Genomic DNA, 21,810 nt, shown 5'->3' on the forward strand with positions numbered 1-21,810 from the left:
GTGATCAGCGTTTGTCAGCCTGAGTCTTCATGTGCTGTTGCGCTCGATGCAAATGTTGCTGTAGCAAGTCCTGGATGACTGCTCTTTCTTCCAACCACGCGTGCAGGGATGGAACAGTACAACCTGCAGTGGGTGCCAGCCCCCATTGCCTTGGTTCATACCCGAACATTGCCTTAAATGGAGACATGCCGATGCTGGAGTGGTACGAGGAGTTGTACCAGAATTACGCCAACGGAATCCAGTGACTCCAGCGCCCTGGGCAAGCATGAACGAAGCAACGCAAGTAAGTCTCGACGCAGTGGTTCACCCTCTCCGTCTGGCCATCCGTTTGGGGGTGATTCGCTGAGCTCATTCTCAAATCAGTGTCGGCGTACTTGAAAAGCTCACGCCAGAAATGGCTGGTGAAGATCGGGTCCCGATCAGACACAATTGAACCGGGAAAGCCATGGATGATGTATATGCTGGACATGTACAGTAGTGGCACCTTTGAAGTTGTATAAGGATGCGCCAGTGGCAAGAAGTGAGCAAACTTGGTCCTTTTGTCGACGACCACCCAGAGGCAATTGAAATTTCCCGATTGCGGTAAGCCGTCGATGAAATCCATCGTGATCATCTTCCATGGCTGTTGTGGAATTGGTAATGGTTCGAGCAGTCCTGGAGATGCTGACCTGTCCGGCTTGGCTTGTTGGCAAACTTGGCAGCACCAAACGTATTGCAAGACGTGCATGTTCATCTTGGGCCAAGCAAACAAACGACGAACGCGATGAAAAGTGGTTGGGAATCCACTGTGGCCCCCCATGGGGCTGTCATGAAAGGTCGAGATGATGCGTTGTTGCAGGGCCGTCGAACCCCCGAGCAGATCCGGTCTCGAAAGTACAGTATGCCCTTCTGCAGGGTGAAGCGTTTCTTAGGATCCTCTCGCAAAGCTAGCTATTGAAGGAGCTTTTGTGCTTGGGGATTGCAGTTATAGCTGGCCAGTACGTCATCCAACCAGCTGGGTTGGCATGAGGTGATGTCAAACAGCAGTTCTGGGGACTGTGACCACGAGAGTGCGTCAGCCGCTATATTGTCTGGCCCCTTCTTGTATCGAATGATATACCGCAGACCCAACAACTTTGTAAAGGCTCGCTGCTGCCAGGGCGTTGTCAAACGTTGCTCTTCCAGATGAATAAGACTTTTTTATCTGTGAAGATGACAAACTCACTATGTTGCAGGTAGGGTCGCCACTGGTCGACGCCGACCACAATAGCCAGGTACTCCTTTTCATATGTCGACAGGCCCTGTTAACGCGGACTCAAGCCTTTGCTCATGAATGGAATTGGATGCCCCTCATGCTGCAACACTGCCCCAATACCCTTGTCGCATGTGTCGGTCTCAACCGTGAAGTGTTTACTGAAATCTGGCATTGCCAACACCGGTGCTGACACCAATTGTTGTTTAAGTAGTTTGAAGGCTTGGTCGGTGTTCTCTGTCCAGACAAAAGGTATGCCCTTCTTCAAGAGATTGAACAAGGGGCGAGCTATGATGCCAAACCCACGGACAAACCTGCGGTAATAACCCGCCAGCCCCAAGAAACGATGCACTTCCTTCGCGTCCATAGGTGTTGGCCATTCTTCAACTGCTCGGATTTTTCCTGGGTCTATGGCCACTCCTTGGCTGTTGATAAGGTGCCCCAAATAAGATAGTTGCCGCTGTCCAAACTCACACTTGGATTCCTTCACTTTACATTGATCTCTGCGCAGGAGTTCGAGAACCTATCGAAGGTGAACTAGGTGATCTTCCCAAGTCTTGCTAAAAACGAGAATGTCACCGAAGAAGAGCCGGACACAGTGCCTCAAGAGGGGGTGCATTGTGTTATTTATTGCACCATTGAAAGTTCCGGGTCCTCCTGCCAATCCAAACGAAAGCACCCAAGTGAGTCTGAAATGCTATTTTGAACCCTTCAGCCAAGCGAATTTGTTGGTACCCGGCGCGCAAATCCAGCTTGGAGAACCATACCACACCGTGCAACTCATCCAACAACTCTTCAATGATCAGAACTGGAAACTTGCTGACGTGGGTCATTGCGTTGAGGTGTCTATAGTCGACACACATTCGCCATGTGACGTCCTTCTTCTTAACCAGAATGACAGGAGAAGAGAACGTGCTGTGGCTGCGCTGAGTTACTCCGGACTGCAGGAGTTCTTGAACTTGGTGTTCGATCTCCGACTTGTGTTCTGGTTTGTGCCTATAAGGCCTGATGTTAACAGGTTGTGCCCCTGGCATGAGAGGAATTGTATGATCACAGGCCCGTCTTGGGGGTAGTCCCGTAGGCTTGCCAAACACGTCCTCCAATTCTGCCAATAACTGTTGCAGACCAGGGGTTTCATGCATTGGGGCACTTGATTTATCGTTGATTGGGTAGAGCAAACAAATATGCAGTAGGGCACCTTGTCGATGCAGCTGTTGTAACTGAGCACTGTTGATGACATGGCATTGGGTGGACTATGCCTCGTGCCCAAACAAACTGGCCGGACCGAGAGCTGTGGGGATGCGTAAGTGCTTGTTCCTCCAATCAACAGTCATCGGGCTGTGCTGCTCCAGCCAATCCATCCCAAGGATGGCATCATACACCCCGAGCGGCAGAATCTTCATATCCATGACAAATTCCAGTCCTTTGGACGACCAGTGGCAAGCAGGGATAGAGGCCGAACAGATGAGTTCACCTCCATCAGCCACTTTGACCCGACAAGGCTGACGCAGAGCTTGGGCGCCGGACAGACGTTCGGCCAGATGCTGGTTGATGAACGACATGGAACTCCCACTATCCACCAATATGAGCACCTCCTTATCTTGCATGGTTGCCAGCAGTTGGAAGGCTTTGGGTGTAACACCGCCATCGGACGCGAGATAGCATGGACCTGTTGAATTTCTCCCTCGGCGTCATTGATGGTTTCCACACTGAAGAGCTCGAGCATTTCCTCGACCACGTGCAGTTGGACGGTGGTCGGGCAGACATGATCTTGTCCCCAGTGCTCGTCTCACTTGAAACATAATCCTCGGGTGCGGCGGTAGTCTCTAAGAGCCTTGATCTTTGAGGTGTCTGCGCGGGCAGCATCAGTGCCACGGTGATCCGCTGCAGGCGCAGCGGGTACCAGGCGTGCCGGAGGAGGAGGCAAGGGCAGTGGCGTGCCAGCATGCGGCACCGTATCTGGTGGGCGCGACAGGTTGCCGAATACGCCGTCGGCCACTTCCTCCTGAAGTAAGGTCAGCGCGCACGCGGTGTCCAAGTCCGGCAGCCGCTGGACGAGCACCACCGCTCGTATGTCCTTCCGTAGGCCCTCGACAAAACGATTCAGAAAGTAGAAGGGGTGAATTGTATGAGAATATGAGGATAAATGATTAATGATTAACTTGAATTGCTCTATGTAATGTGCGACTGAAGCAGTTTGGCGGACAGTGTAGAACTGCCTGATCAGCGTTTGATGCCGATCGCGACCAAAACGAGTACATAGGAGTGTGGTAAAAGCATCCCAATCGTAATCCCCGAGTGGCTTCTGGATGGATTGTAACCAAACAGAGGTTGCGCCCTAAAAATTCAGAGCTGCCATAGGGACCCAAAAAGATGGTAAATCCCGAACATCTGGAAATATTGCTCGCACAATGTTTCCCACAGATTCGGGTTGTCTCCCGTAAACTGGGGAAACGAGATGGACGGGTGAGTCTATCCCAGTCCCGAGAGGAGTTGGCTAGCATGTGCAAAGGGTGACAATGAGGAAGGAGAGGCCGCCAAGGAATTGAACTGACCCAATGTCGGGGGCGGGGGCGGCGTCTGGAACGACACCGCCGGGGGCTCCCGTGGTAGGTTGAAGACGCCGTGGCCGGTTGGCCCTTGAGGTGGTGATGCCGTGCCGGACGCGGCCCCGGTGTAGGCACCGGTCGTCGCAGGCAGGCCGGTGTTCGGAGGAAGCGCCTGGTTCGCCACAGCCTCCGGTCGTGGTAGTGGAGGAGCGCTCTGTATCGCCGCTACCGCATCGGACAGATCGGCATCGCGCCGCTCGAGATTGGGACGCCACGCCACGAGGTCCTCGATCTTGGAGTTGGAGGCGTGGATCGCGGCGGTGTGCTCCTTGAGGGTCGTTTCCAGCCGCTCCAGGAAGGATTGGACGGATGGATCCATGGCCGTGAGCTGAACTCGTCCTTGGCGCAGGGATCAAGTCTCAATGAACTGGGCCAGATCGGCGCTGTGGAGTGGGGTGGGGATGGTCTCTGATACCAGATGTAAGGTACGGGATGGGAATCACTCGCGCTAACTTGATCTCACTCACGAATTCGAGTCCAGTAGCTCGATTACAAGGGGAATTGTGATTACAGAAATGGGGAAATAGCTGAGGGAAGAACTAGGGTTAGCCACCGCCGTTGTTTCCTTGATCCACCGGATGCCTATCCAGTCAGTGGAGTCGCCGTAAATAGTGGTAGCCGCACCTGAGCTTCACTTAGTCCACTCAGGCCCACTGACGCGGGAGTTGGGCCTTCGAGCCCGTGGTGGAGGTTGGGCAGCAGCGGCGCCATGTGAGCTGCTGCCATGTGGGCCTGTTCCGTCAGTGACGCTGGACGTGGCAGGGGCGCCGACAGGATTTATATTCTGATTGACAATGATCGAAGATGGTACTAATCGACAATGACCGAAGATGAACCCATCTTCTGTGAATCTCGCTAGATTTATATTAAACCCTAATAGTTCAGATGTAGCCCTTCCTTCCTCGGCTCCACGCACGATTGAAAGGTTGCATCGAGCTCAAAAGAACACTCTTTTGTAACAGGAGGGAGCAAAGTAGGCTATTGGCGGCCCTAAAGCTAAAACCGGCGCACCCAGATTTAAAACTACATGCATGCATGACGATTAACCAACTGATAGCATAGTCTGTATATGATCTGTTAAACACCGTGGACAAAAACAAGAGCTTAACTAGTGAAACGGACAGTTTGGTTTCTACACACGGTGTCACGGTGATGTGGCCAACTAAACTGGCTGTCATCAACTAAAGGAGACGCCGACACCACACATAAATCCAACATGTTAATCGCGGCCATCTTGAACATCATGTGAGACAACTTGGCAACAGGAGACCAAATCAACTTATACCGACATCACATAAACAAGGCACCGCCGCACACGTACGTCCAGGAATTTCGTGATCACCACAGTAAATTATCCACAGTCGGAAGGAGCAACACATAACGCGTAGAGAAACCAACGCATGTGGATCCCAGCAGGCAGCAGCATACGGCGGGGCACAGCGTGGCGGGCGCAGGGGATGGGCGCGGGAAGGAACGGCCGGACGGAGGATTATAGTTGGAGACAGGCTAACGAGGGTGGGAGGCCACAGTCTGGCGGAGGGGGCGGCGTTCGTTAGTTGCCGTCGTGGTGCGCGTCAACTTTGTTTGGCTGGTCCCAGCGACCCCCCTGCGATACGGTCAGGGACGAGCGGCAGCACGAGGGGATGGATGGATGGATGGCCGGGTGGCGGGTGGGTCGGATTGGAGGATGGCGCCCATTATCCGTGCGCCCAACAAAAGGAGCACGAACAGATCGGTGGCCCGGCTTGCCTAGGATGCTTTGGTTAGCGACGAGGTGTGCCTCGTGGCCTTGCTCCCCTGCGTGGAGTACCGGTGCTGCGTTGTCTGGGAAGGAGACGATCACGCGGCACGCGGGAGTGAAGTATGTTTTAAACCCTAAGATTGTAGAGCGCGACGTAAATGAACCTTCACGTCTAAATCCCTAAAATCGGTACCCTATACTCCTCGATCCCGGTCATTCTAAACCCTAGACTGATCCTATACTTGTTTGGAAGGCCAATCCTGACCAGGATGGGTTGTTCCTCTCACTGACCACACGGGCCTATATGTCATATTTTTTATCTTCTTCAATCTTCCCTTTTCTCTCCTAGCGTCCATCTTCCTGGAATAGCAAGTACAGCGACCTTAAAAAATTCTTTTTAAGGGCTGGGGATCTAATAAGTTTGGGCATGAGAAGATTCGAAAAAGAAACATTAAAGAAGAGTTGGCTAATATTGAAAAAGAAGAGGAGGAGGGTATGATACACCCAGAAATGTTCTATAGGAAGACAGAACTTTTAGTGGAACTTAATGAAATTCTGGTAAATGAAGAATTATTCCTACTACAACAATCTAAGGAAAAATGGCTTTTAAAAGGAGATAGTAATACTGCTTACTATCAGAAAATTGCTAATGGCAATAAGAGAAAAAGTACTATTCACTCCCTGAATGTAGGGGATACTGTCATAGAAGGAACGAAGGATCTTTTGAAACATGCTACTGATTTCTATAAAGATCTCTTCGGGCCGGCACCTGGGAACTTGCTCCAGGTGGACCCTAATGTGTGGGGTGTGGAGGAGAAATTAAAACATGAGGATAATGAAATTCTATGTAGACCATTCTCAGAAGAGGAAGTCAAAAATGCTCTATTTGATATGAATAGCAACAGGGCCCCTGGTCCTGACAATATTCGAGCAGAATTTTATCAACACTGTTGGGAGATTGAAGGGTGATATCATGAGACTTTTTGAGGCCATGTACGAGGGAACACTCGATGTTCAACGGTTAAACTACGGGATTATTACCTTGATTCCTAAAATCAATGGTGCGAACAAAATTCAACAGTTTAGACCTATTTGCTTGCTTAGATGCCCTTATAAGTTGATCAGAAAGGTGTTAGACAATAGAGCAGCTCCTTACGCTGACACTCTGTTTAGCAAACACCAAAATGCCTTTATTAAACACAGGAATATCATGGATGGGGTCCTCACTTTGCATGAGATCTTGCACCATACTCGTGTAAAGAAGAAAATTGGCATCGTTATCAAGCTTGATTTTGAAAAAGCTTACGATAAAGTGAACTGGGATTTCCTGCTTAAGTGTCTTGAGATGAGAGGTTTTGGCAAAACCTGGTGCAGGTGGATGGAGAAAATCCTCCACAATGGCACCGTTAGTGTGAAAATAAACAATACTTCAGGGCCTTACTTCCAAAGCCACAAAGGAGTGCGACAAGGGGATCCGGTGTCCCCCTTTCTGTTCAATATTGCTGCCGAGTGCTTGTGTAAAATGGTGCTGCAAGCACAAACAAACGGTTTGATTGATGGGTTGGCCTCGGATTTGGTCGATAAGGGAGTGGCCATTCTGCAATATGCAGATGACACAATCCTGTGCATTGAACATAACCCTGAAAAAGCGCTAAACCTGAAACTGTTGTTGTATATGTTCGAACTCATGTCAGGGCTGAAAATTAACTTTCAAAAAAGTGAAATTCTTAGCGTGGGGGGAGATGATAATATTTTGAAAGAATATGCTGATATTTTTGGTTGCCAGATTGGGCATTTCCCAATGAAGTATCTTGTGTTGGGGAACGTTGCAGAAAATTAAAAATTTTCTACGGTTTCACCAAGATCCATCTATGAGTTCATCTAAGCAATGAGTCATGGGAGAGAGATTGCATCTACATACCACTTGTAGATTGCGTGCGGAAGCGTTCGAGGGAACGGTGATGATGGAGTCGTACTCGCCGTGATTCAGATCACCGATGACCAAGTGCTGAACGGACAGCACCTCCGCGTTCAACACACGTACGGTATGGACGACGTCTCCTCCTTCTTGATCCAGCAAGGGGGAAGGAGAGGCTGAGGAAGAAGGCTCCAGCAGCAGCACGACGGCGTGATGATGGTGGAGAGGCAATACTCCGACAGGGCTTCGCCAAGCGCACAACAGAGGAGGAGAGGTGTTGGGGAGGGGAGGGGTTGCGCCTTGGATCAGGAGTTCAGCCCTCCCCTCGCCCCTCTATTTATAGGGGAAGGGGGAAGGGGGCCGGCCCCCTCTAGATGAGATCTAGAGGGGGGGCGGCGGCCAGGGAGGGGTCTTGCCCCCCAAGCAAGGGGGGTGCGCCCCCACTAGGGTTCCCCCCCCCCCAACCCTAGGCGCATGGGCCCAAGGGGGGGGGCGCCCAGCCCTCCAGGGGCTGGTGCCCTGCCCCACGCGGCCCATGTGGCCCACCAAGAGGGGTGGACCCTCCCGGTGGACCCCCGGAACCCCTCCGGTGGCCCCGGTACAATACCGATATGCCCCCGAAACTTTCCGGTGTACGCATGACAACTTCCCATATATAAATATTTACCTCCGGACCCTTTCGGAACTCCTCGTGACGTTCGGGATCTCATCCGAGACTCCGAACAACATTCGGTAATCACATACAAGTCTTCCTAATAACCCTAGCGTCACCGAACCTTAAGTGTGTAGACCCTACGGGTTCGGGAGACACGCAGACATGACCGAGACGGCTCTCCGGTCAATAACCAACAGCGGGATCTGGATACCCATGTTGGCTCCCACATGCTCCTTGATGATGTCATCGGATGAACCACGATGTCGAGGATTCAATCAACCCTGTATGCAATTCCCTTTGTCAATCGGTACGTTACATGCCCGAGACTCGATCGTCGGTATCCCAATACCTCGTTCAGTCTCGTTACCGGAAAGTCACTTTACTCGTACCGTAATGCATGATCCCGTGACCAAATACTTGGTCACTTTGAGCACATTATGATGATGCATTACCGAGTGGGCCCAGAGATACCTCTCCGTCATACGAAGTGACAAATCCCAGTCTCGATCCGTGTCAACCCAACAGACACTTTCGGAGATACCTGTAGTGCACCTTTATAGTCACCCAGTTACGTTGTGACGTTTGGTACACCCAAAGCACTTCTACGGTATCCGGGAGTTACACGATCTCATGGTCTAAGGAAGAGATACTTGACATTGGAAAAGCTCTAGCAAAACGAACTACACGATCTTGTGCTATGCTTAGGATTGGGTCTTGTCCATCACATCATTCTCCTAATGATGTGATCCCGTTGTCAATGACATCTAATGTCCATAGTCAGGAAACTATGACTATCTGTTGACCAACGAGCTAGTCAACTAGAGGCTTACTAGGGACGTATTGTGGTCTATGTATTCACACGTGTATTACGATTTCCGGATAATAGAATTATAGCATGAATAAAAGACAATTATCATGAACAAGGAAATATAATAATAATCCTTTTATTATTGCCTCTAGGGCATATTTCCAACAGTCTCCCACTTGCACTAGAGTCAATAATCTAGTTACATTGTGATGAATCGAACACCCATAGAGTTCTGGTGTTGATCATGTTTTGCTCGCGAGAGAGGTTTAGTCAACGGATCTGCGACATTCAGATCCGTATGTACTTTGCAAATATCTATATCTCCATCTTGAACATTTTCACGGATGGAGTTGAAGCGACGCTTGATGTGCCTGGTCTTCTTGTGAAACCTGGGCTCCTTGGCAAGGGCAATAGCTCCAGTGTTGTCACAGAAGAGTTTGATCGGCCCCGACGCATTGGGTATGACTCCTAGGTCCGTGATGAACTCCTTCACCCAAATTGCTTCATGCGCTGCCTCCGAGGCTGCCATGTACTCCGCTTCACATGTAGATCCCGCCACAACGCTCTGCTTGCAGCTGCACCAGCTTACTGCTCCACCATTCAACATATACATGTATCCGGTTTGTGACTTAGAGTCATCCAGATCTGTGTCAAAGCTAGCGTCGACGTAACCCTTTACGACGAGCTCTTCGTCACCTCCATAAACGAGAAACATGTCCTTCGTCCTTTTCAGGTACTTTAGGATGTTCTTGACCGCTGACCAGTGTTCCTTGCCGGGATTACTTTGGTACCTACCAAACTTACGACAAGGTTTACATCAGGTCTGGTACACAGCATGGCATACATAATAGATCCTATGGCTGAAGCATAGGGGATGACACTCATCTCTTCTTTATCTTTTGCCGTGGTCGGGCATTGAGCCGAGCTCAATCTCACACCTTGCAATACAGGCAAGAACCCCTTCTTGGACTGATCCATTTTGAACTTCTTCAAAATCTTATCAAGGTATGTGCTTTGTGAAAGACCTATGAGGCGTCTCGATCTATCTCTATAGATCTTGATGCCTAATATATAAGCAGCTTCTCCAAGGTCCTTCATTGAAAAACACTTATTCAAGTAGGCCTTAATGTCGTCCAAAAGTTCTATATCATTTCCCATCAAAAGTATGTCATTTACATATAATATGAGAAATGCTACAGAGCTCCCACTCACTTTCTTGTAAATGCAGGCTTCTCCATAAGTCTGCATAAATCCAAACGCTTTGATCATCTCATCAAAGCGAATCTTCCAACCCCGAGATGCTTGCACCAGCCCATAAATGGATCGCTGGAGCTTGCATACTTTGTTAGCATTCTTAGGATCGACAAAACCTTCCGGTTGCATCATATACAGTTCTTCCTTAAGATGTCCATTAAGGAATGCTGTTTTGACGTCCATCTGCCATATCTCATAATCATAGTATGCGGCAATTGCTAACATGATTCGGACGGACTTCAGCTTCACTGCGGGAGAGAATGTCTCGTCGTAGTCAATCCCTTGAACTTGTCGATAACGCTTAGCGACAAGTCGAGCTTTATAGACGGTAATATTACCATCCGCGTCCGTCTTCTTCTTAAAGATCCATTTGTTTTCTATCGCTCGCCGTTCATCGGGCAAGTCTGTCAAAGTCCATACTTTGTTTTCATACATGGATTCTATCTCGGATTTCATGGCTTCAAGCCATTTGTTGGAATCTGGGCCCGCCATTGCTTCTTCATAGTTCGAAGGTTCACCGTTGTCCAACAACATGATTTCCAGGACAGGGTTGCCGTACCACTCTGGTGCGGAACGTGTCCTTGTGGACCTACGAAGTTCAGTAGCAACTTGATCTGAAGTACCTTGATCATCATTATTATTTTCCTCTTCAGTTGGTGTAGGCATCACAGGAACATTTTCCTGAGCTGCACTACTATCCCGTTCAAGAGGTAGTACTTCATTGAGTTCTACTTTCCTGCCACTTACTTCTTTCGAGAGAAACTCTTTTTCCAGAAAGGATCCGTTCTTGGCAACAAAGATCTTGCCCTCGGATCTTAAGTAGAAGGTATACCCAATGGTTTCTTTAGGGTATCCTATGAAGACGCATTTTTCCGACTTGGGTTCGAGCTTTTCAGGTTGAAGTTTCTTGACATAAGCATCGCATCCCCAAACTTTTAGAAACAACAGCTTAGGTTTCTTCCCAAACCATAATTCATACGGTGTCGTCTCAACGGATTTAGACGGTGCCCTATTTAAAGTGAATGTAGCTGTCTCTAGAGTGTATCCCCAAAATGATAGCGGTAAATCGGTAAGAGACATCATAGATCGCACCATATCCAGTAGAGTGCGATTACGACTTCGGACACACCGTTACGCTGAGGTGTTCCAGGCGGCGTGAGTTGTGAAACGATTCCACATTTTCTTAAGTGTGTACCAAATTCGTGACTTAAATATTCTCCTCCATGATCCGATCGTAAGAATTTTATCTTTCGGTCATGTTGATTCTCTACTTCATTCTGAAATTCCTTGAACTTTTCAAAGGTCTCAGACTTGTGTTTCATCAAGTAGACATACCCATATCTACTCAAGTCATCAGTGAGAGTGAGAACATAACGATACCCTCCGCGAGCCTCAACGCTCATTGGACCGCACACATCGGTATGTATGATTTCCAACAAGTTGGTTGCTCGCTCCATTGTTCCGGAGAACGGGGTCTTGGTCATTTTGCCCATGAGGCATGGTTCGCATGTGTCAAATGATTCATAATCGAGAGACTCTAAAAGTCCATCAGCATGGAGCTTCTTCATGCGCTTGACACCAATGTGACCAAGGCGGCAGTGCCACAAGTATGTGGGACTATCGTTATAAACTTTACATCTTTTGGTATTCACGCTATGAATATGTGTAACATTACGTTCGAGATTCATTAAGAATAAACCATTGACCATCGGGGCATGACCATAAAACATATCTCTCATATAAATAGAACAACCATTATTCTCAGATTTAAATGAGTAGCCATCTCGTATTAAACGAGATCCAGATACAATGTTCATGCTCAAACTTGGCACTAAATAACAATTATTGAGGTTTAAAACTAATCCCGTAGGTAAATGTAGAGGTAGCGTGCCGACGGCGATCACATCGACCTTGGAACCATTCCCGACGCGCATCGTCACCTCGTCCTTCGTCAGTCTCCGCTTATTCCGCAGCTCCTGATGTGAGTTACAAATGTGAGCAACGGCACCGGTATCAAATACCCAGGAGTTACTACGAGTACTAGTAAGGTACACATCAATTACATGTATATCAAATATACCTTTAGTGTTGCCGGCCTTCTTGTCCGCTAAGTATTTGGGGCAGTTCCGCTTCCAGTGACCCTTCCCCTTGCAATAAAAGCACTCAGTTTCAGGCTTGGGTCCATTCTTTGACTTCTTCCCGACAACTGGCTTACCGGGCGCGGCAACATCTTTGCCGTCCTTCTTGAAGTTCTTCTTACCCTTGCCCTTCTTGAACTTAGTGGTCTTATTGACCATCAACACTTGATGTTCTTTCTTGATTTCAACCTCTGCTAACTTCAACATTGAAAATAATTCAGGAATGGTTTTCACCATCCCCTGCATATTGTAGTTCATCACAAAGCTCTTGTAGCTTGGTGGGAGCGACTGAAGGATTCTGTCAATGACCGCCTCATCCGGGAGGTTAATGTCTAGCTGGGAGAGGCGGTTGTGCAACCCAGACATTTTGAGTATATGCTCACTGACAGAACTATTTTCCTCCATCTTACAACTATAGAACTTGTCGGAGACTTCATATCTCTCGACCAGGGCATGAGCTTGGAAAACTAGTTTCAGCTCCTCGAACATCTCATATGCTCCGTGTTGCTTAAAATGCTTTTGGAGCCCTGGTTCTAAGCTGTAAAGCATGCCACACTGAACGAGGGAGTAATCATCAGCGCGAGACTGCCAAGCATTCATAATGTCTTGGTTCTCTGGGACGGGTGCATCACCTAGCGGTCCTTCTAGGACATATTGTTTCCTGGCAGCTATGAGGATGATCCTCAGGTTCCGGACCCAGTCCGTATAGTTGCTGCCATCATCTTTCAGCTTGGGTTTCTCTAGGAACGTGTTCAAGTTCATGTTGACATGAGCGGCGGCCATTTGATCTACAAGACATATTTGCAAAGGTTTTAGACTAAGTTCATGATAATTAAGTTCATCTTATCAAATTATTATAATGAACTCCCACTCAGATTAGACATTCCTCTAGTCATCTAAGTGTTACACGATCCGAGTCGACTAGGCCGTGTCCGATCATCACGTGAGACGGGCTAGTCATCGTCGGTGAACATCTCCATGTTGATCGTATCTTCCATACGACTCGTGTTCGACCTTTCGATCTCTGTGTTCCGAGGCCATGTCTGTACATGCTAGGCTCGTCAAGTTAATCCTAAGTGTTCTGCATGTGTAAATCTGTCTTACACCCGTTGTATGTGAACGTAAGGATCTATCACACCCGATCATCACGTGGTGCTTTGAAACGACGAACTTTAGCAGGTGCACAGTTAGGGGGAACACTTTCCTGAAATTATTATAAGGGATCATCTTATTTACTACCGCCGTTCTAAGTAAACAAGATGCATAAAACATAATAAACATCACATGCAATTATATAGTAGTGACATGATATGGCCAATATCATATAGCTCCTTCGATCTCCATCTTCGGGGCTCCATGATCATCTTCGTCACCGGCATGACACCATGATCTCCATCATCATGATCTCCATCATTGTGTCTTCATGAAGTTGTCACGCCAACGACTACTTCTATTTCTATGGCTAACACTTTTAGCAATAAAGTAAAGTAATTTACATGGCGTTCTTCAATGACACGCAGGTCATACAAAAAATAAAGACAACTCCTATGGCTCCTGCCGGTTGTCATACTCATCGACATGCAAGTCGTGATTCCTATTACAAGAATATGATCTCATACATACCAATATATCATTCATCATTCATCACAACTTCTGGCCATATCACATCACATGACAATTGCTGCAAAAACAAGTTAGACGTCCTCTAATTGTTGTTGCATCTTTTACGTGGCTGCAATTGGGTTCTAGCAAGAATGTTTTCTTACCTACGAATAACCACAACGTGATTTTTGTCAACTTCTATTTACCCTTCATAAGGACCCTTTTCATCGAATCCGCTCCAACTAAAGTCGGAGAGACAGACACCCGTCAGCCACCTTATGTAACTAGTGCATGTCAGTCAGTGGAACTGGTCTCACGTAAGCGTACGTGTAAGGTTGGTCCGGGCCGCTTCATCCCACAATACCGCTGAAGTAAGATAAGACTAGTAGCGGCAAGCAAGTTGACAAGATCTACGCCCACAACAAAATTGTGTTCTACTCGTGCAATAGAGAACTACGCATAGACCTAGCTCATGATGCCACTGTTGGGGAACGTTGTAGAAAATTAAAAAATTTCTACGGTTTCACCAAGATCCATCTATGAGTTCATCTAAGCAACGAGTCATGGGAGATAGATTGCATCTACATACCACTTGTAGATTGCGTGCGGAAGCGTTCGAGGGAACGATGATGATGGAGTCGTACTCGCCGTGATTCAGATCACCGATGACCAAGTGCTGAACGGACAGCACCTCCGTGTTCAGCACACGTACGGTACGGACGACGTCTCCTCCTTCTTGATCCAGCAAGGGGGAAGGAGAGGTTGAGGAAGAAGGCTCCAGCAGCAGCACGACGGCGTGATGATGGTGGAGAGGCAGTACTCCGACAGGGCTTCGCCAAGCGCACAACGGAGGAGGAGAGGTGTTGGGGAGGGGAGGGGCTGCGCCTTGGATCAGGTGTTCAGCCCTCCCCTCGCCCCTCTATTTATAGGGAAGGGGGAAGGGGGCCAGCCCCCTCTAGATGAGATCTAGAGGGGGGGGGGGGGCGGCGGCCAGGGAGGGGGCTTGCCCCCCAAGCAAGGGGGGTGCGCCCCCACTAGGGTTCCCCCCCCCCAACCCTAGGCGCATGGGCCCAAGGGGGGGGGCGCCCAGCCCTCCAAGGGCTGGTGTCCTGCCCCACGTGGCCCATGTGGCCCACCAAGAGGGGTGGCCCCTCCCGGTGGACCCCCGGAACCCCTCCGGTGGCCCCGGTACAATACCGATATGCCCCCGAAACTTTCCGGTGTCCGCATGACAACTTCCCATATATAAATATTTACCTCCGGACCATTCCGGAACTCCTCGTGACGTCCGGGATCTCATCCGGGACTCCGAACAACATTCGGTAATCACATACAATTCTTCCTAATAACCCTAGCGTCACCGAACCTTAAGTGTGTAGACCCTACGGGTTCGGGAGACACGCAGACATGACCGAGACGGCTCTCCGGTCAATAACCAACAACGGGATCTGGATACCCATGTTGGCTCCCACATGCTCCTCGATGATGTCATCGGATGAACCACGATGTCGAGGATTCAATCAACCCCGTATGCAATTCCCTTTGTCAATCGGTACGTTACATGCCCGAGACTCGATCGTCGATATCCCAATACCTCGTTCAGTCTCGTTACCGGCAAGTCACTTTACTCGTACCGTAATGCATGATCCCGTGACCAAACACTTGGTCACTTTGAGCTCATTATGATGATGCATTACCGAGTGGGCCCAGAGATACCTCTCCGTCATACGGAGTGACAAATCCCAGTCTCGATCCGTGTCAACCCAACAGACACTTTCGGAGATACCTGTAGTGCACCTTTATAGTCACCCAGTTACGTTGTGACGTTTGGTACACCCAAAGCACTTCTACGGTATCCGGGAGTTACACGATCTCATGGTCTAAGGAAGAGATACTTGACATTGGAAAAGCTCTAGCAAAACGAACTACACGATCTTGTGCTATGCTTAAGATTGGGTCTTGTCCATCATATCATTCTCCTAATGATGTGATCCCATTGTCAACGACATCTAATGTCCATAGTGAGGAAACCATGACTATTTGTTGACCAACGAGCTAGTCAACTAGAGGCTTACTAGGGACGTATTATGGTCTATGTATTCACACGTGTATTACGATTTCCGGATAATACAATTATAGCATGAATAAAAGACAATTATCATGAACAAGGAAATATAATAATAATCCTTTTATTATTGCCTCTAGGGCATATTTCCAACATCTTGGTGTTCCTGTCAGTTACTCGACTTTGAAAGGTGTGGATTGGGAATACCTTGAGGCAAAATTTGTCAAGAGATGTGAATCTGGACTGGGAAGTAATGCCTCCTCGGGGGGCATGTTGACTTTATTGAATGCTAATATTTCCAGCATTGCATACTATTATATGTCCATGTTTCTTTTATCTAAAACCATCATTGAGAGGTTAGATAAACACAGAAGGAAGTTCTTCTGGCAAGTGACTAAAAACAGGAAAAGATATTACCTGGTTAGATGGTCTAGGATCTGTCAATCCAAGGAGAAGGGGGGTTTGGGTGTGAAAGATCTCCATAGGCAAAATATTTGCCTTTTGGTGAAATGGTGGTGGAAGCTTGAGATGAAACAGGGGCTGTGGCAAGACATTGTCAAAGCCAAATATTTTGGTAGAGATACAGTAGCCTCGGTTAAGGGGAGAATCACTGACTCTTTGTGTTGGAAGGCTATTATGAAAGTGAGAGACCTATATATGGCAGGGAGGAAAGTGGTCGTACAATCTGGTAACATAGCGAGGCTGTGGTATGATCCAGTTGGCGACCAAGCCCCTTTTGCTGACCAATTTCCTCAGCTTTTTGCTATTTGCAATAAGCCCGATTGTGTCGTGAAAGATTGTTTGGAGGCTAATCCTGTCACCTTCTTTCGAAGGAGACTGACCTCGGAACTTAATGAACAATGGAAAAAGATGACTTCCACGGTTAGGGAAACCTGTATATCTGCGGATAGTGATAGTATCAAGTGGGGGCTGGGACCCAAGCCCTATTATACCACTAAAGCTCTTTATGCTTACCTGGAAAAAAGCATTGCTGGGTGTGACTATCGCTGGATATGGAAAGCCAGAATCCCTTTGAAAATCCAATTTTTTATGTGGCAGCTATCGCAAGATGCGGTACTGACCAAGGATGTGATGAAACGTCATGGATGGAGGGGGAACCCAAGTGTTCCTTTTATGGGGAGAGAGAAACCTCCCAGCATCTCTTGTTCACCTGCCCTGTGGCTAGGGTTACATGGAGAGTAGTTGGTTGCATGTTTGGTACGGATCTATGCCCTGACAACTTGTGGCAGGCATATGTTTGGTGTTATACTTTCTTTCCAGGTGGCGATGTTTTCTATACGGTTGGCATTGCAGCTCTGTGTTGGGCTATTTGGACTTGCCGCAACCGAGCTACTTTTGAGCATATTCCTCTCAAAACCCCATTTGAATGTATTTTCGCTGCATGTGCACTTCTTTGTTACTGGGCAGGACTGATGAAACAGGAGGATGCTGAGAAGCTGAGAGTTGGTGCAGCTCTGCTGAAGGACATCGTGTCTCGTATGATGAGGATCTGCGCAACGGCGCACCATGGATGAGGGGAGTGCCCTGAGGGCTAACGAAGAGGGAGGAAGTTGATCTGCTGCGCCTTTTGCTTTACTGTTTCTGGTCGAGTTTCCTCCTGCGTGAGGATGTTATGGAGCATGTTGCTCAAATGTGAGCGTTGGTCTTTTGGTGTTAACTGTGAGTTAGATGTTGGAGTCTTGGATATTTAGTGTCGTCGGGTTTTCGCCCCATGGTGAGTAATCTCGATGGCGAGTGCTCATGGTGGGTTTCCCGGCGATGCTTGAACCCGCTTTCCTTTTTCTCGTCCTATCTGCTGAACTTGGCTGTATTTCCGTTATGTTGTTCAAGTAATGGAAAGGGGATTCGCCCGGTTTAAAAAAAAAGCAAGTACAGCGACCACGGCCGCAAGGCCAGCGCGTGGAGCTGCGCATGTGGGACGCCGGGACCGAGCTCGACGGCACCTTAGATATTTTTCATGTGGCCAGGGGCGGATCTGGGCCCCAGGCCCCCAGGGCCCAGGCCTGGGGCGTGGCTTTTTTTTAGTTATTACCTATCCAGATTTTTTGAATGGGCTCGGGGCGTGGCCGAACACACAGGCAAGGCTCTCCATCTTGCCGGTGTAGTAGCCCGAGCCAGACGACCAGACCTAACCACGCGACGCGAGTTCCAGACCTCCAGGGAGCCGAGGCTGCCGCCGCCGCCCGCCGGCGACTCCCCTGCAGTCCCCTGCTCGGCTGCTCCCCTCCCCTGACTCCGGCGCTCCCATCCAGTCCCCTGCAGGCTGCAGCCCTGCTCGCCTGGCTCGCCTGCTCTGCTTCTCCAGCCGGGCGCGGGGCGCCGCGCGCCGGCTCTGCTCCGGCCCTGCTCCATCCTCCAGTCCTGCCGGCCTCTCCCGCCTCCCGGTCTCCCCCGCGCAACTGCTGCCCCGACTGCAGCCGAGGTAATTTCAAGTTTTCTTCAAACAGCAAATGCATCTCCAATAAATCCCAATACTGATGGTCTGATGCTAATGAATGGATATGGTACTGAATACTCCCTCCGTAAACTAATATAGGAGCGTTTAGATCACTACTTTAGTGATCTAAACACTCTTATATTAGTTTACAGAGGGAGTACTAGTAATGGCTGCTGCTGTTGTGTGGATGTGCTAATGTGTCTATGCTAATCAGTCCTGATGCTAATGAATCATGAATGGTTGCTGCTGCTGTGTGGATGTGCTACTGCAGTACAATTTTTGATATGCTAATGTGTGGATGTGCTACTGCAGTACTGCTAATGGTTGCTGCTGCTGTCAAAAAACCAATTACATTTTAATTGAATTTGAAAGTGAATGCTGTTGCTGCTATTGATATCAATTTCATTTTATTTTGTAGAAATAAAAGATGAATAGATTTTATTCATCGGTGGCCGCAACGGAAGTGTCTACACCCACAACTGATCAAGGGGCTGCCTGAGAGGGCTGAAGTACTGCTAATGATTTGGTACTCTTTTTTTATAACGTACCGTTTGTAGTTTTTATCACGTACATGAAGACACTGTTTAGTTGTATCTTTATAAGCATTGAGTTTAAATTTTAAAGTTTTGGTGCAATTGAGCCATATTTGAGGTAGCTATAGCCTGATGGACGTTAAGTTTTTCTCTCGCGCTGAATTTTTTTTTTTGGACCCGGGGCTTGCTCCAATCCTCGCTCCGCCACTGCATGTGGCGGCAAGGAATCGATCAAGACACGGGCGGCTTACGTTGTGTACGTGCACATCTTGCTTGGACATACATAATCGAGCTAGCTGTGCATGTTGTGTACGAGCTCCAGATGCCGTAGACGTCCCATTCTTCACCAGCTCGTATTCCTCCTCTACAAGCTCATCCCTAGTGCTCCTCCTGCCTCCCGAGCTCACTATTGATCTCCTCGCTGGCACGGGCCTCGCACGCGGCTCCTGGTAAAGCAGGACGGCCGGATCCAGGAGGCCTAGGGACCGCATGAACCTCCGGCGACGATCCTCGACGCTGCAGGTGTCCGTGGCCCACACATCGAGTAGGGGCCCACAACAGAGTCAGCAACTGTGGTCGCCGCGGCTGCCGGAGCTTGCCGGCGAGGCCACGGACGCCGGCGACATGACCTACAAGGACCTCCGTCGAGTCGAAGAACTCGTCTGCCTATGCCTACCCGCAACCTGTACACAGCCTTGATCGATTCTCACTAACGCGCGTATACAAATCGCTTCTCCTGGAACAGATGGGCACGAGTTGATGGCTAGCGTTGGTCGCTGACGCTGAGAGAGAGAGATGATGAATATGACATGTAGACCCGGGTGGTCAATGACTGTGGACAGTGATCTCGGCCAGGTTTGTTATTTTCCAGGTGTGCCAAACGGATTTAAGGTCTAAATTGACCGGGATCGAGGAGTACAGGGTACCAACTTCAGGGATTTAGACTTGAGGGTTCATTTGCGTCACACCCTACAATCTCAAGGTTCAAAACAGACTTCACTCGGCACGCGACGGGGAAAGAGAACTCTGGATCGTGAGAAGGAAATGCTAATGACTTCTTTAGATTGTAGAAATGTTAGAGCAACTTCAACGGGCCGATCCAAACGGGCGGCGTATTTGTCCGCCTTTGGTCCGTTTGGGTCGGCCGCCCGCCCGGCGTCCGTCCAATTTTGCATTTGGGTCGGCAATGCGCCCAACGCGTTGACCCATTTCATGTTCGCATTCAATTTTTTTTTAAAAAAGGCCCACGGACAATCATGTCAGCGGCCATGTCTCATGTCGGCACCATGCTAGCGCCGACATACAATGTTGTCTTTAAAAAATATCACCACAGTTCATGCTAGCGCACTCGCCAGCCGGCCGGCACACATGTCACCACATAAAAAAGGGTGGGACTTGAGTTCGACCATGCCATCGCGGCTCTCGTGGTCATGCCGGCACACCTGCCGGCATACAAAAAAGATGGCGCTCGCCGTCATAGATCACTCGTCGTCGAACTTGATCATGTCGGCCTGCATCTTCTCGAACCACGACCTCTTCCTTGACGACATGGTGTTGAGATCCACCTTCATGATCTCCACCCCGGTCATCATGCTCGTGAGAGCCCCTTCTTTCGCCTTGGTCTTGGCGTTGGCGGCCTCGATCTCTAGCATCTTGGCTTGCTTCTCCGCCTCTAACTCGAACATCTTGGTTTGCTTCTCGGCGTCCAGGTCAAGCCTCCTCCTTTGTATCTCCATGAAAGCGTCCATTTGCTCTGCCTTGAAACGCCGGCGCTCCTCCTCCCTTGAGTCCTTCTTATTCATCATGCCGTCCACGCTTGCAATCAAAGCGTTGGTGGCCGCATCTCGCTTGTCCTCCTTCTTGGAGTTGGTCTTCCCCCGCGGCCGTTGGCGACCTCCTGCTGCGCGGCGGCAACGACGGCAGCCTGAGTGGCGGCCTCATCCCTCGCGTCCGCGGCGTGCCTCCGGCCCTTCCTCTTGGCCGACTTGTGTGCCCGCTGTTTGGGCGTTAGCGTCTTCTTTGGCTTGGTCGTGGCGGCCGTCTTGCACGGGGCACGAGGCTTGCCTTTCTCGGCGGGGGCGGCGGCGCCGGACGAGGCGAGGGAGGCGAGGCCGGCGGCGACGTCGAGGTCGATGGCGTCGTCCATGGCTGGTTGGAGCGCGCACGGGCGGGAGTGTTTTTGGAAAAATGGGGGGAAATGGTGGAGGCTGCCACCGACCGGCGGGACCGGGGAGAGGAGTAGGCGTGCGCGTCCGTCTCGTGTCCGCGCGGGCGTAAATTTGGCTTAAAAATGAACCGGGAATGGGTTGCCATGTGGACGCCAAGCGGACATACGTCCGTTTGTGTCGGTGTGTTGGGCCGCCTTTTGTGTCCGCGCCGACCCAAACTAACGGCAGCGGACAAAATGGGTCGCCCCATTGGAGTTGCTTTTATATCCTCTAGTAATCTGAAAGGTCTTATATTACGTTACAGAGGGAGTTGATTTTAGAGAATTCGAATCCTTATAATTCTTTGGACTACAAGTTATTTGAAGTTGGGGTTGTCAGCCAATGCACATGTGTGTTCCAAAATCTCGTAGAGATCCACACATTTCTTTTAGAACGGAGGCGCTTGCCCGGCCTTAAACTGAGGCCCTTACCAATTTACAAGTTCAGGAAGATGTAAAAAGGTCCGAAAAAAGAAAAAACGAGGATACATGCCAAAAGGCAAACGAGACGCGCACACACACCGATAATTTGTTCAGAACAACTCAGAACACATAAATTTATAAACGTGGGAATAGGAAAAAAATAATAATT

The 21,810-nt window shown here is 49.3% G+C and overlaps 1 protein-coding gene across 1 annotated transcript; it reads left to right on the forward strand.

Annotated features, from left to right (window-relative positions):
- Positions 1 to 18,057: 18,057 nt before the first annotated feature.
- Positions 18,058 to 19,102, forward strand: LOC123134481 (uncharacterized). The gene is made up of 2 exons (XM_044553734.1): positions 18,058 to 18,464; positions 18,898 to 19,102. The coding sequence occupies exons 1-2, from the start codon at positions 18,092 to 18,094 to the stop codon at positions 18,912 to 18,914; spliced, it is 390 nt and encodes a 129-aa protein (XP_044409669.1). The 5' UTR covers positions 18,058 to 18,091; the 3' UTR covers positions 18,915 to 19,102.
- The last annotated feature ends 2,708 nt before the right edge of the window (positions 19,103 to 21,810 follow it).

Source organism: Triticum aestivum, chromosome 6B (genome assembly GCF_018294505.1).
Source record: "Triticum aestivum cultivar Chinese Spring chromosome 6B, IWGSC CS RefSeq v2.1, whole genome shotgun sequence".
Taxonomy (NCBI): domain Eukaryota; kingdom Viridiplantae; phylum Streptophyta; class Magnoliopsida; order Poales; family Poaceae; genus Triticum; species Triticum aestivum.